At 46.5% G+C, this 12,218-nt stretch overlaps 1 protein-coding gene across 3 annotated transcripts in view; it reads left to right on the top strand.

Moving 5' to 3' along the window:
- Window positions 1-3,091: 3,091 nt before the first annotated feature.
- The window catches only part of POLE4 (DNA polymerase epsilon 4, accessory subunit), a 10,894-nt gene continuing 1,767 nt past the window's right edge, over window positions 3,092-12,218 (top strand). The window contains exons 1-5 of one of the 3 annotated variants that reach the window (XR_011363841.1): window positions 3,092-3,414; window positions 4,464-4,548; window positions 5,226-5,267; window positions 6,821-6,903; window positions 6,989-7,216. Coding sequence is in view for 1 of the 3 variants with exons in the window: in XM_069976633.1 (XP_069832734.1) it covers window positions 3,181-3,414; window positions 4,464-4,548; window positions 5,226-5,267; window positions 6,821-6,834 (375 nt within the window). In the remaining 2 variants the exon portion in view is untranslated. Of the gene's footprint in view, window positions 3,415-4,463; window positions 4,549-5,225; window positions 5,268-6,820; window positions 7,217-12,218 lie in introns of those variants that run through there. The other 2 variants (XR_011363842.1, XM_069976633.1) reach the window with 2 other exon arrangements.

Raw genomic sequence — 12,218 nt, 5'->3', positions numbered from 1 at the left:
GTATAGAAAACCTATATCCAGTCCTCTATACAGTGTGTCAGTATGGAGAACGTATATCCAGTCCTGTATACAGTGTATCAGTATAAAGAACCTATATCCAGTCCTGTATACAGTGTAACAATATAGGGAACCTATATCCAGTCCTGTATACAATGTATCAGTATAGAGAACCTATATCCAGTCCTGTATACAGTGTGTCAGCATAGCGAACCTATATCCAGTCCTGTATACAATGTATCAGTATAGAGAACCTATATCCAGTCCTGTATACAGTGTGTCAGTATAGGGAACCTATATCTAGTCCTGTATACAATGTATTAGTATAGAGAACGTATATTCGGTCCTGTATACAGTGTATCAGTATAGAGAACCTATATCCAGTCCTGTGCTGTACAGTCTGAGCTGTATACAGTGTACCAGTATATATAACATGTAACAGGAAGCAGCTGCAGCTCACAGAGCATTGTCTGTGTCAAACTCCCAGTCCTCCAGTTGTTGAAAAACTATTATTCCCCTCATTCCTGGACAGACAAAGCTTTAGATATCCAGCCCCGATGGGAGTTGTAGTTTTGCAACATCTGGAGGGCTGCAGTTGGGGTTGTAGTTGTGGAGCAGTATGCAGCTGTCAGGACATGCTGGGGGTTGTAGTTGTGGAGCAGTATGTAGCTGTCAGGACATGCTGGGGGTTGTAGTTGTGGAGTAGTATGCAGCTGTCAGGACATGCTGGGGGTTGTAGTTATGGAGCAGTATGCAGCTGTCGTGACATGCTGGGGGTTGTAGTTGTGGACCAGTATGCAGCTGTCAGGACATGCTGGGGGTTGTAGTTGTGGAGCAGTATGCAGCTGTCAGAACATGCTGGGGGTTGTAGTTGTGGAGCAGTATGCAGCTGTCAGAACATGCTGGGGGTTGTAGTTGTGGAGCAGTATGCAGCTGTCAGGACATGCTGGGGCTTGTAGTTGAGCAGCATGTAGCTTTCAGGACATGGTTTGGGTTGTAGTCGTGGAGCAGTACGCACCTGTCAGGACAGGCTGGGGGTTGTAGTTGTGGAGCAGTATGCAGCTGTGAGGACATGCTGGGGGTTGTAGCTGTGGAGCAGTATGCAGTTGTCATGACATTCTGGGGGTTGTATTTGAGCAGTATGCAGCTGTCAGGACATGCTGGGGGTTGTAGTTGAGCAGTATGCAGTTGTCAGGACATGCTGGGGGTTGTAGTTGTGGAGCAGTATGCAGCTGTCAGGACATGCTGGGGGTTGTAGTTGTGGAGCAGCATGTAGCTGTCAGAACATGCTGGTGGTTGTAGTTGAACAGCATGCAGCTGTCAGGACATGCTGGGGGTTGTAGTTGTGGAGCAGTATGCAGCTGCCATTGCCCCCTGGTAGTAAGCCCCCCCCCCCCTCAGGTAGCCATTATCCCCTGGTAGTAAGCCCCCCCCTCAGGTAGCCATTGCCCCCTGGTAGTAAGCCCCCCCCTCAGGTAGCCATTGCCCCCTGGTAGTAAGCCCCCCCCCCTCAGGTAGCCATTGCCCCATGGTACTAAGTCCCCCTCAGGTAGGTTAGCCATTACCCCCTGGTAGGTAGTACTCCTCTCTCCCATGTGGACAATGCCCCCTGCACAGTAAAAAAGCAAAAAACCCATATACTCACCTTTGCAGCTGGGCTCCTCTGTCCTCCAGCATCTCCTCTCCCTGTTCTGTGTACATGAGTGACGTCACTCATCTGCCAGAGCTATGGGGGAGAGAGTTGCCACTTGTGGCGGGAGGCAGAATGACTTTTGACAGAGCAGGAAGCCGATGTCTCCTGCTCTGCCAGTGTGACTGGGGTGCGGGGGCTAGGCTTGGAGGGCGGGGGGGGGGGGGGCTAGCGGGACACATAGGGGCTTACCGGGGACGGCGGGACATGACTCCAAAATCGGGACTGTCCCGCTGGATCCGGGACAGTTGGGAGGTATGAGTAACGTCACACCATGAGACGTATTCACATTGCTGCTTTTTGCCACTGAAATAAAATCAATACCAAGACTTTTATTATCCATCGTCATTGGTGTCACTTTGTTCAATGCTAAAAAATGAACTAATTACAAAAAAAAGTCACCGCAGCTTTAAGAGATCAGAGAGGTCCTTAGGGGGGATGGGATTCAGAAAATTCAGTGTGAAGAAGTTAAATAATATGATATATCAGGTCCAGATTAAAGCCCCTATTACACGGGCGACTGGAGGAGCAAACGAGTGCTATCAGACTGGTTTTCTTCCCGTTCCCCGCTGGCTGCTGCCGCAGCATGTTGAAAGGGGAAACAACAGCAACGATAAGCAGACATCGTTCATGTCAGCCGATTGTTGCCTCCTATTAAACGGGGCGATTATCAGCCGATAATTGTTCTATGTAATAGAGCCTTAAAGGGGTTATCCAGAGCTACAAAAACATGGCCACTTTCTTCCAGACACAGCCCCACTCTTGTCTCCAACTTGGGTGGGGTTTTGCTGCTCAGTTTCATTGAAGTGAATGGAGCTTAATTGCAAACCGCACCTGAACTGGAGACAAGAGTCGTGTTGTCTCTGAAAGTGGCCATATTTTTGTAGCACTGGATAACCCCTTTAAGGGTATGTGCACACTAAGGAATATGGCAGATAATCCACTGCAGATTCCGCAGCTTGCCCCCTGCTCGTGGCCACGTGCATCTTCCCCCATAATAGGAACCACCCAGATTCCTTAGTGTGCATATACCCCAAGGGTGTGTTCACATGTACAGGTTCTGCAGCAGATCCTGTACGTGTGTACGCACCCTTATAGGGGAATAAATGGTCACTGCAGATGATGGGAAATAGCTCCTGTAGCCTATAGAGCTGGCTAATCTCTCAAGACTGGTGAAGAGTCGGACCTGGTCCTTTTGAGACAATGGGAAATAGCCAATTCAATGTGAGATGGCAAAGTACTAGAACTATTCAGGACTTGACCACTAGGGGGCGAGAAGGTCCTTGCTGTGGAGCCTGCTAAACCCCATGACTGGGAAGGACCAGGTCCATCTCAATTATGGGATTTAGTCACTTTTCATGACGTAAAGCGCATGCGCCGCCGATACCCGTACGCCTGAACTACCAATAGGAAACGTCCCCTCCTCCCGAACCTAAACATTATAAGTCACGTGATATTTTCCCGCGCTCATCTCTGAGTACAGCTTCGCTTCCATGGCTGCTGAGGAGGAGGTGACTGCAGGTGCCGCAGCTGCGGTGTGTGAGGTTGGGGAGAACGAGACCGGCGGTAAGAGTGCGGGAGAGGAACCCGAGGAGACGGCGGCCCCCGCTCCGCCGCCACAGAAGCTCGGGAGGCTTCCCATGTCCCGTGTGAAGGCGCTGATGAAGTCGGATCCGGACGTGTCCTTGGCCAGTCAGGAAGCGGTGTTTATCATCAGCAAAGCCACGGTGAGGGCTGAGGGGGAGGGGCGGTGACGGCTAAGGGGGAGGGGCGGCCACGGTGACGGCTGAGGGGGAGGGGCGGCCACGGTGACGGCTGAGGGGGAGGGGCGGCCACGGTGACGGCTGAGGGGGAGGGGCGGCCACGGTGACGGCTGAGGGGGAGGGGCGGCCACGGTGACGGCTGAGGGGGAGGGGCGGCCACGGTGACGGCTGAGGGGGAGGGGCGGCCACGGTGACGGCTGAGGGGGAGGGGCGGCCACGGTGACGGCTGAGGGGGAGGGGCGGCCACGGTGAGGGCTAAGGGGGAGGGGCTGCCACGGTGACGGCTGAGGGGAGGGGCGGCCACGGTGACGGCTGAAGGGGAGGGACGGTGACGGCTGAGGGGAGGGGCGGCCACTGTGACGGCTGAGGGGAGGGACGGTGACGGCTGAGGGGAGGGGCGGCCACGGTGATGGCTGGATAGGGGTGGAGAGACGTTCCGGCCACAGTGAGGGGGGGGTGTGTCTTGTAGGGCTGTAAATAAACTATACGTTTTAATAGTTCTATTACAGAGTATTATAAATCAGTATACAGAAGCATCCCCGCGGGTTGTCCTTTTAAATATCTTGCTGCTGGTTTGTATCAATCAATAAGAATGTTATCCTTACCAGTGCACGTTTCTCTGGTGTCCTCCGCTGACTGCAGAAACTCCACTTCTGAGACAACTTCTTGGGAAAGAGCCCGCTCAGCCAATCACAGGCCCCGGGACTGTCCCATCTGTCAGTGATTGGCTCCGCAGGCTGTCACTCGCAATAAGAGTTTGTCTCCGAAGTGCAGGCTCCGCAGTCAGCGGGGGACGACACCGGGGGGAGGGGTGGCGCAGGTAAGGATTCTTATTGCAATATTTAAAAAAGGCCGACTGCTTGACAACCCCCTTGAAGTAGATATGTTTTCGCAGTTTCATGGCGTTCACCAAAGGTAAAAATGGAGGAAATACTACTGGATCACCGAGCTAGTAAGACAATTTACCTTATATACAAACATGTATATCAATATAATGACTTTGTTTTCAATAGGAATTGTTTATTGAAACAATAGCTAAAGATGCCTATGTCTATGCCCAAAGAGGAAAGAGGAAGACCCTGCAACGGAAGGACCTGGGTATAGATCTTTTTATACATTTCTTTACTTCCGGACAGGTCCATAGCTACTAAGCTTGTGTTGCATCATCCTAAAGCTCAGTACAGTAGGGAGGCTGGAGCTGGGGTAACTATTGTTTCTTGATTGGAGTTCACCTGCCTAGACTTCGTCCCCCACTGCTTCCTCCATTTAATTTGAGACTATTGATATAAAGGCAATTGGGCCTGTAATATCATTCACTATAGATCATACCTAGCGTAATAACAGATCCCTATAGATTACACCTATGCTAATAACAGATCCCTATAGATTACACTAATCCTAATAACTGATCCCTACAGTTTACACCTATCCTAATAACAGATTCCTATAGATCACACCCATACTAATAACCGATCTCGCCCATCCTGTTAAGTAACCAGATCTCGATCATCCCTAGACATAACCTGCAAGTATTTGTGCCCATCCCTTGAAGATCATTACTCTGCTTAGTATTAATCTTTATTGTGATCAGACACGTATAGACAGCATAATGGCCACATCTATACATTCCCTTGGAGCTGTATCTATTTAACCAACTACATTTCTCTTGCTGTAATCTCCCCATCACACTAGTTAGGTACTCCGTGCATTTGTTGCTGTGGTATTGGCTTATAATAAAGATATAGGTGTATATTTACAGTGTCTTTCTGTTTTAGATAATGCAATAGATGCTTTTGATGAATTCGCGTTTCTGGAAGGTAAGTTATAATGAGTTAGTTATAACTGACACTTTTTAAACTTAAAAATAATTTTTAGGGTATATTCACACGAACAGAGGCTGCAAATCCGGCAGCTCCTGGCGTCCTGCTCTCCCGTCCGGCCAATCAGTGGCTGCGACTGGGCAACACACTCATTGGCCGGACGGGAGAGCAGGACGCCGGACCCGTGCAGCCAGGAGAGGTAATGTATGCTTACAGCGGGGGAGCAGAAGGAGGTAGAATTACATACTCGCTGCGGTCATTCAGACCGCAGCGAGTATATAGTGTGTTGGAACTGCCAGGACCTGCTGGACTCGCAGCGAGAATCTCGCTGCGAGTCCGTTCGTGTGAATATACCCTTAAAGTGATACTGTCCCCTGCGGTTGCTCGGATGATGTTCTCAGCAGAGGCGGGGCTTCTAGGCCATCGAGCCCCCTTTTCCTGCCTCAGTACATGGCGTTTTCTTCACTAGGATTGTGTGCTTTCCCTGTCAGTATAGAGAGGGAACTCTGTGACACTATCCTCAATAAATAAATGAATGCAGGTATAAAATGCCATAAAAAAAGCGCAAAAAGCTGAAAAAACTAGCATTTTTTTGTGCCAAAGCCAAATTGGATTCACATGGGAGGGAAAAAATAAAGGAAGTACTTCTTTCCTGTTGGATCCTCTTCTGGTTTTGGCACAAAAAATGCTGTGTGAGATTCAAGCCTGTTTGGACATGGAGTCACCAGAAAGAACCCACTCTTTGTATTTTGTGCTGTCATCCTTACTTGGACTACTCCTCTAAATATGAGGCCATTTTGTGAGAATAGCTGATGCTGTTACTGGTGGCAGCTTCTCTATCAGTTTGGTTTTAGGACCCAAAAGCCTCTGTAATGGTGTGTGAAAAACAAAGACATACCCCATTCTGGGAACTGCACCCCTCAAAGATGTTATCTAGGGATGTCTTGCATCATTTTATCCCCATGGCTGATAGCGCCAAAAAACAAATATATATATTCATGGCGGCCCGCTTCTATGTCACCACTGCAGGGCCCTGAGGTACCAGAGAACTTACCACACCTGCTAAGTTATTTACCTGTGGGGTAGATTAAGAAGTTTTGTTTTCTTTCCTGGTATTCTACTTGATGTAACTGTATATGTAAGGAATGTGTAATACATCGGGGGGGGGGGGGGGGGATAAATAAAATGTGATCTTTGTAAGAAAATTAAAAAAAAATTACCCTAGTTTAACACAGATGTGTGCATCCCTACAAGTACCGCAGAGCCCCTCCTGTCTTCCTGGTTTCCGAATATTAGGGTCTTTACTAGCAATTTCATGAGAATGAAGGTGTAAGTGACTCCGATATGGCATTGTCCTGGGAAGTTACAGCGAATGTTTTTCTATGTATTTAGAGGGGGTTATTTCCCATATCTACCCTAGAAGGGGGGAATTAAAAAGTATTTATTTTCCTTTTGTTTTACACCTTCATAAGCAGCCCATCACCTACTTATAAGAGCATTGCACAGCTGTCATGTAACATTACATTGAAAGTAATTTATTTATTTTGTAGGCACATTGGACTGACCGAACAACAGAAACAGATCTCCTACTGATTCCAATATTACATAAAATTAGCAGAAGATTCAGCCTATAGTGAGTGTATACACATATAGCGGGTGCTATACAGCTACCATGTGGGACAACATCTAGGTTTACTTTTTCTAATTTTTTTTGTTAGTAAAACTGTGGACGTATACTACGTGGCAGTATGTATTATAATACTTCATCATTGTTCTCCTGAGTGTTCATTTGCCCTATGGGCTATATATAAAGCCCTCTTCTGCTGTACGGAAGAAATCCCGGGACTGTCCTTAGTGGAAAAACCTACTTTTGTTTTTAAGTGTACATAGTTAAGTGACTTTCTTGTTTGTATCATTGTTTATATATTAAATTATTATTGAAATCAGTTTTGTGTGTCAACAACTATCATCAACATTCTGCAACAAAGCAGGTCCATACTTTAAGCAGGTATATTTGCTTATTCCATACACTGCACACCAGGCTTTCTGATGAGAGCTGTCACTTAGCTGGCTGCTTCTGCCTCCTTGCATAGCCACCAATGCAAACTTCTGACCAGCCTCTGACACTTCCAAAGTTTGGTTGACGTTTAGGCTCTAGGGCTGTAACAGGGTTTGTTAGAAGCTAAATATACCAAAACACTTAGGGCCACATGTATCATCCGGCGAATGGATGATTTTCGGCGGAAAGTGCCGATTTGCGTCTTTTTTTATTCAAAAATGGCGGATTTGCGAATAAAATATTCGCAAATCGGCACTTTCCGCCGAGTACGCCAGGGGGCGGAAAGTGGGCGGAACGGAGGGCGCGGACTCAGAGTCCGCGCGATTTACCATCCGTTCCGCCAAAATGTACGCCGAAAACCTACTCCAGTCCTCAGCTGGTGTAGGTTTTCGGCGGTGCGCAACGGCGCGCACGGGATTTATGTAGAGGCAGTCCGCCTCTACATAAATCTCCGTAGCGCCGGAGTTGCGGGGGCATTTTTACGTCCGGCGTAAAAAACGCCGGACTTAATAAATGCCTCCCTTAGGGTAATTAAACAATTGCACATTTGTGATGCTGCATTCATGCGATGCAGTTTTTTGCAGAAACTTGTCATTTTGTCTTTTTTCCAAAATGGTTTATGGTTCTAAAATGGTTATGGTTTTAATGTGATTTAGGGAAAATGACAGTAAAAATAAAACCTGTGTATACAGGATCAAGTGTAACTTAACAATCCAATTGAGTTTTGTACGCTAATACGTAGCATACACAGAAAAGAATGCTACATATGACAGCATCATGATGCTCTGCTTGTCTCTGTGCGGACAGGAGGCAGGAGCGTTTAGAAGTCTCTTCCCAGTGTTCTGTTTCTACAGAGTGAAAAATACAAAGACATTCATTCAATGTGGAACTATTGGGCCAAGCGATGTGTGGAGAGTGCTCTGGGCCTACCTTATTGGCTGTGCTGCAGCTGGACACAGTGACATCAGAAATTGCCTGTGACTGGGGATGATGCGTTGTCACTTGAGTCGGGGACTATACAATTTTGTAGTCCTATTTTCCATTTCCTGTCTATGGAAAAGCTGCTGAAGCGGGGACTATTAGGCCCCCTTGACACGTCCGGAAAATCCACGACTGATTTCCGGACCCATAGGATTACATTAGTCACGGACACCCTTCAGGATTTTTCCTGAAGGGTGTCCGTTCTGGGAAAATAGGTCAGGATTTTTTAGATCCTGTCCTATTTTCATCAGGAAAGCGTCCGGACCTGTGGATTGCCTGGGAGAGCCCCCCCCCCCCCCCCCCCCCCAAAGGACCAGTGGAGAAGGCAGTTCCTGTCCTGCAGCGATCCGCCGCTGGGATTCTGCAACCCCCGCTGGGGCTAGCATGGTACATGAGGGGGAGATGATGGCATGGCACGAGGGGAACACGATGGCATGGTACATGAGGGGGAGATGGTGGCACAGTACACTAGGGGCTGTGTGGGTACTTGGGATGTATGTTGGAATAATAGACCATATTGAAAAAAGTTTTTTTTTTTCCATCAGAAAATCCTAAAGACATTTCCTTATGGTTTCCTTAAGGTAAAAACCGATTATTGTCAGGAAATCCTGATGCTTTCCTGATGCCATTTGAGGCCTCCTGATCAGGATTTTCTGACAGTAAAAACTGACACTGACGTGTAAGGCCCCATTCACACGTCCGTGTCAGTTTTTACTGTCAGGAAATCCTGATCAGGAGACCTCAAATGTCATCAGGAAAGTATCAGGATTTCCTGACAGTAATCAGTTTTTACCATCAGGAAAAACCTTCATGATTTCCTGATGAGATAATATGGTCTAGTATGCAAACATAAATCACAGGTACCCACACAGCCCCTAGTGTACCTGGATGGCCACAGGCTGCAGAACTACAACTCCCATCATGGCCTGCCTGCAGAGCCATGATGGGAGTTGTACTTCTGCAACCTGGATGGCCACAGGCTGCAGAACTACAACTCCCATCATGGCCTGCCAGCAGAGTGCAGTGCAGAGGTCTGGGCGGTGGTCGGAGGTCCTATTTTCCAGAACTGACACCCTTCTGGAAGGGTGTCAAGTGTCTAATGTTAGCCTATGAGTCCGGAAATCGGTCCGCATTTCCTGATAGGAAATCTGGACAGATTTTCCGGACGTGTGAAGGGGGCCTAAATGGGGCCTTGGTGATTCAACAAAGTCATGGTAACAGAATGCAGAAAACAGAAAGTTTGATGCAATGTTGCCAGGACAGAAATGGTGTTTTTACCTGAAAATATTGCTGTTGTGGTAAAATAACATAGACTTGACTGGTGGGGAGCATAAAAGTCATAATTAGGGATGAGCGAATTTACAGTAGTAGCTAAACAAAGTGCTTTGCTAGGCTCTGTAGTCAGCTGTTAGGCTGAATCCTCTGTGATTCACAGCACAAAGCTCTGAATGGGGCACCTGCCCCCCTGACACTTCTTGTATTGCTTTTAAGCCCTGAATGTGTCAAAGTACTCACAACAGGCAGAAGAGTAGAAACTTTTTTTTTAATGAAGTGAATAACAGATATGCAGAATAGAATAGCTCTATCAGAATATGCAAAGTTGTTTTTAATGACAGGGCCCATTTAAACATTTTTATAATTTTTACTTAGCAAGAAAAATGTTTAAGTAGTAAAATAATACAAAAGCTACTGTATGTGTAGCATTGTAATTGGACTGACCTACAGAATCAAGATAATGATAAAGATTACATTGAGTGACATTCTTAATGGTGCGTTTACACAGACAGATTGAAGGCCCTATTCCACCAACAGATCTGACGACAGATTATCTGCCAAAGATTTGAAGCCAAACCCAGGAATGGATTTGAAAAGAAGAGAAATCCAGTCTTTCCTTTATGACCTGATCTCTGTTTATAGTCTGTTCCTGGGTTTGGCTTCAAATCTGTTGGTGGAATAGGGCCTTTAGCTGACAGATCTTGGAAGCCAAAACCAGGAACAGACTATAAACAGAGAACAGGTCATAAAGGAAACGCTGAGATTTTTCCTCTTTTCTAATCCATTCCCTGTCTGTCTAATACATCTGTCTGTGTAAACGCAGCATTACACCCATTGCAATCCTGAGAAATAGGCAGATGAAGCGCATGGCAGCACAGTTCCCCGGCTGTCAATTAAATCCAACTTATTAACTCCATTATATAGCTCATTCAGTGTCTAGCAGGTTAGATCCACTTGTACTATAGCTGATAGCTTTAGTCTACCAATAGCAAGTAGGCAGCTGATAAAATCTTTCGGCTGCATTTGCTGCTGAAAGCTGCAAACACCTTTTGGATATTTGTTTGGCCAAGGAGCTACCAAATTAAAATCTCATCTTTACATCTCAGTCAAGGAGTAGTGGCTGAGCTGCTTAAGTGGAAAAGCCTGGCTTTTTTCTTTTCTTTTTGCTTGCCCTCACTTTCAAGGCCCTTCTTGTTTGATGTACAGAGCTCTGTATATCAACCAAGGAAGGTCTGGGAGCCATGAGAAATAAAAAGACTTTATACTTTCAGCCCCAGTATAGTCTAATTAGCGTGTAGATGTTAGCAATTTTCCAGCAGTTTTCTTATTAGCAAATAGAGCTTTTGGAGAGATTGTGTTGAAACAAAACCTCACCCACCATGTTTAAGTAGTGGCAAGGGGCTAATGTCTGTCTGTTGTGGATCATTCAATTTTTTTTTTTTTTTTTAGCAGCTTTGTAAATGATGTAACAGAGGGTCTTCCCACATGCAAGTTTCTATCCACTGATAACCAATAATAAACGAGAAGCAATGTCAAAACCAGTTAGAAACATTAGCAATATGTGCACCATACCGAGAGAGTGTCAGTCTCCTACCCCATTGTCCCCTGCTCTACACCATTCTGGCTGAAAGGGCAGGGCCTTCCCACATGCAAGTTTCTATCATTTACCTATGCAAAGAGGCATAAATTGTAGTTAAAATATGTACCAGTTTTGAGCTGCTGTAGACATCTGAGCAGGTGTGATAGATTTATCGACAGCCGTGTGTCTCTTAATAAATCCAGAGCAGGCCCCCCTTAGTAAAGCCTTAAAGGGGAACTCCAGCTTTTTTCCCCCCTCTTTTCCTCAATTAACACACATTGCAAAGTCATAATTTTGTAATGTGTGTTAAAAAGCTGCCTGTAGCCGTTCCACCTGCTCCCTCCTTTTTCTTTGCCCTATCCTCTCCTTTTTTTCTTACATCAACCCACCCCACCAATCACTGGGAGGTTTAGTTCGCTCCTAAGAATAGAGTTTAATTCCCTGGAGGGGGTTAGTTGGTTAATTAGTTGGTTACTAGTCGGTTGGTGGAGAGTGAGCCAGACCTCTCTTCTTAAAGCGTAACTGTCATTTCAGGGCCATTTTTCTGAAAACATTAAATAGCAACAGTACAAGCGATTTTAAGAAACTCTGTAAAAGGTTTTTTGTACTAAAAGAGTTTCCTTCTGTACTGAAAAAGCAATCTCCCAGCCTCCCCCCTCACATCAAATGAAGCAGGATTTCTGTCTCCATTATGTGGCTATGGAGAGGGGAGGGGCTGTTAGGAGTGACTGAGCATGGAGGATTTCTGCAAAGCACAACACCCTGCAATCTTCTCTCAGTAAGTTCATAGATAAGCACTGACCTTTCTGACACCTGAATTTAGCGTTTTAGGTGCCCAGAGAGTCTACAAACAGCTGACCTTCATGTCACCTCTTCCTGCTCCCTCATCTCCCTCAGCCCCTCCCCCCTTCATAGGCTTACATTGGAGAGAGCAGAGCCCGTCTTCACTGGCTTCTCTGTAATGAAGACGTGTTTGCCTGATAATGCACAGATAAGAAGTCAGGGGGGGAGGCTGGGAGATTGCTTCTTGAGTACAGAAGGAGGCTTTTTTGGC

Source organism: Dendropsophus ebraccatus, chromosome 7, assembly GCF_027789765.1.
Source record: "Dendropsophus ebraccatus isolate aDenEbr1 chromosome 7, aDenEbr1.pat, whole genome shotgun sequence".
NCBI lineage: Eukaryota > Metazoa > Chordata > Amphibia > Anura > Hylidae > Dendropsophus > Dendropsophus ebraccatus.
This window is presented reverse-complemented; position numbering and strand designations above follow the sequence as displayed.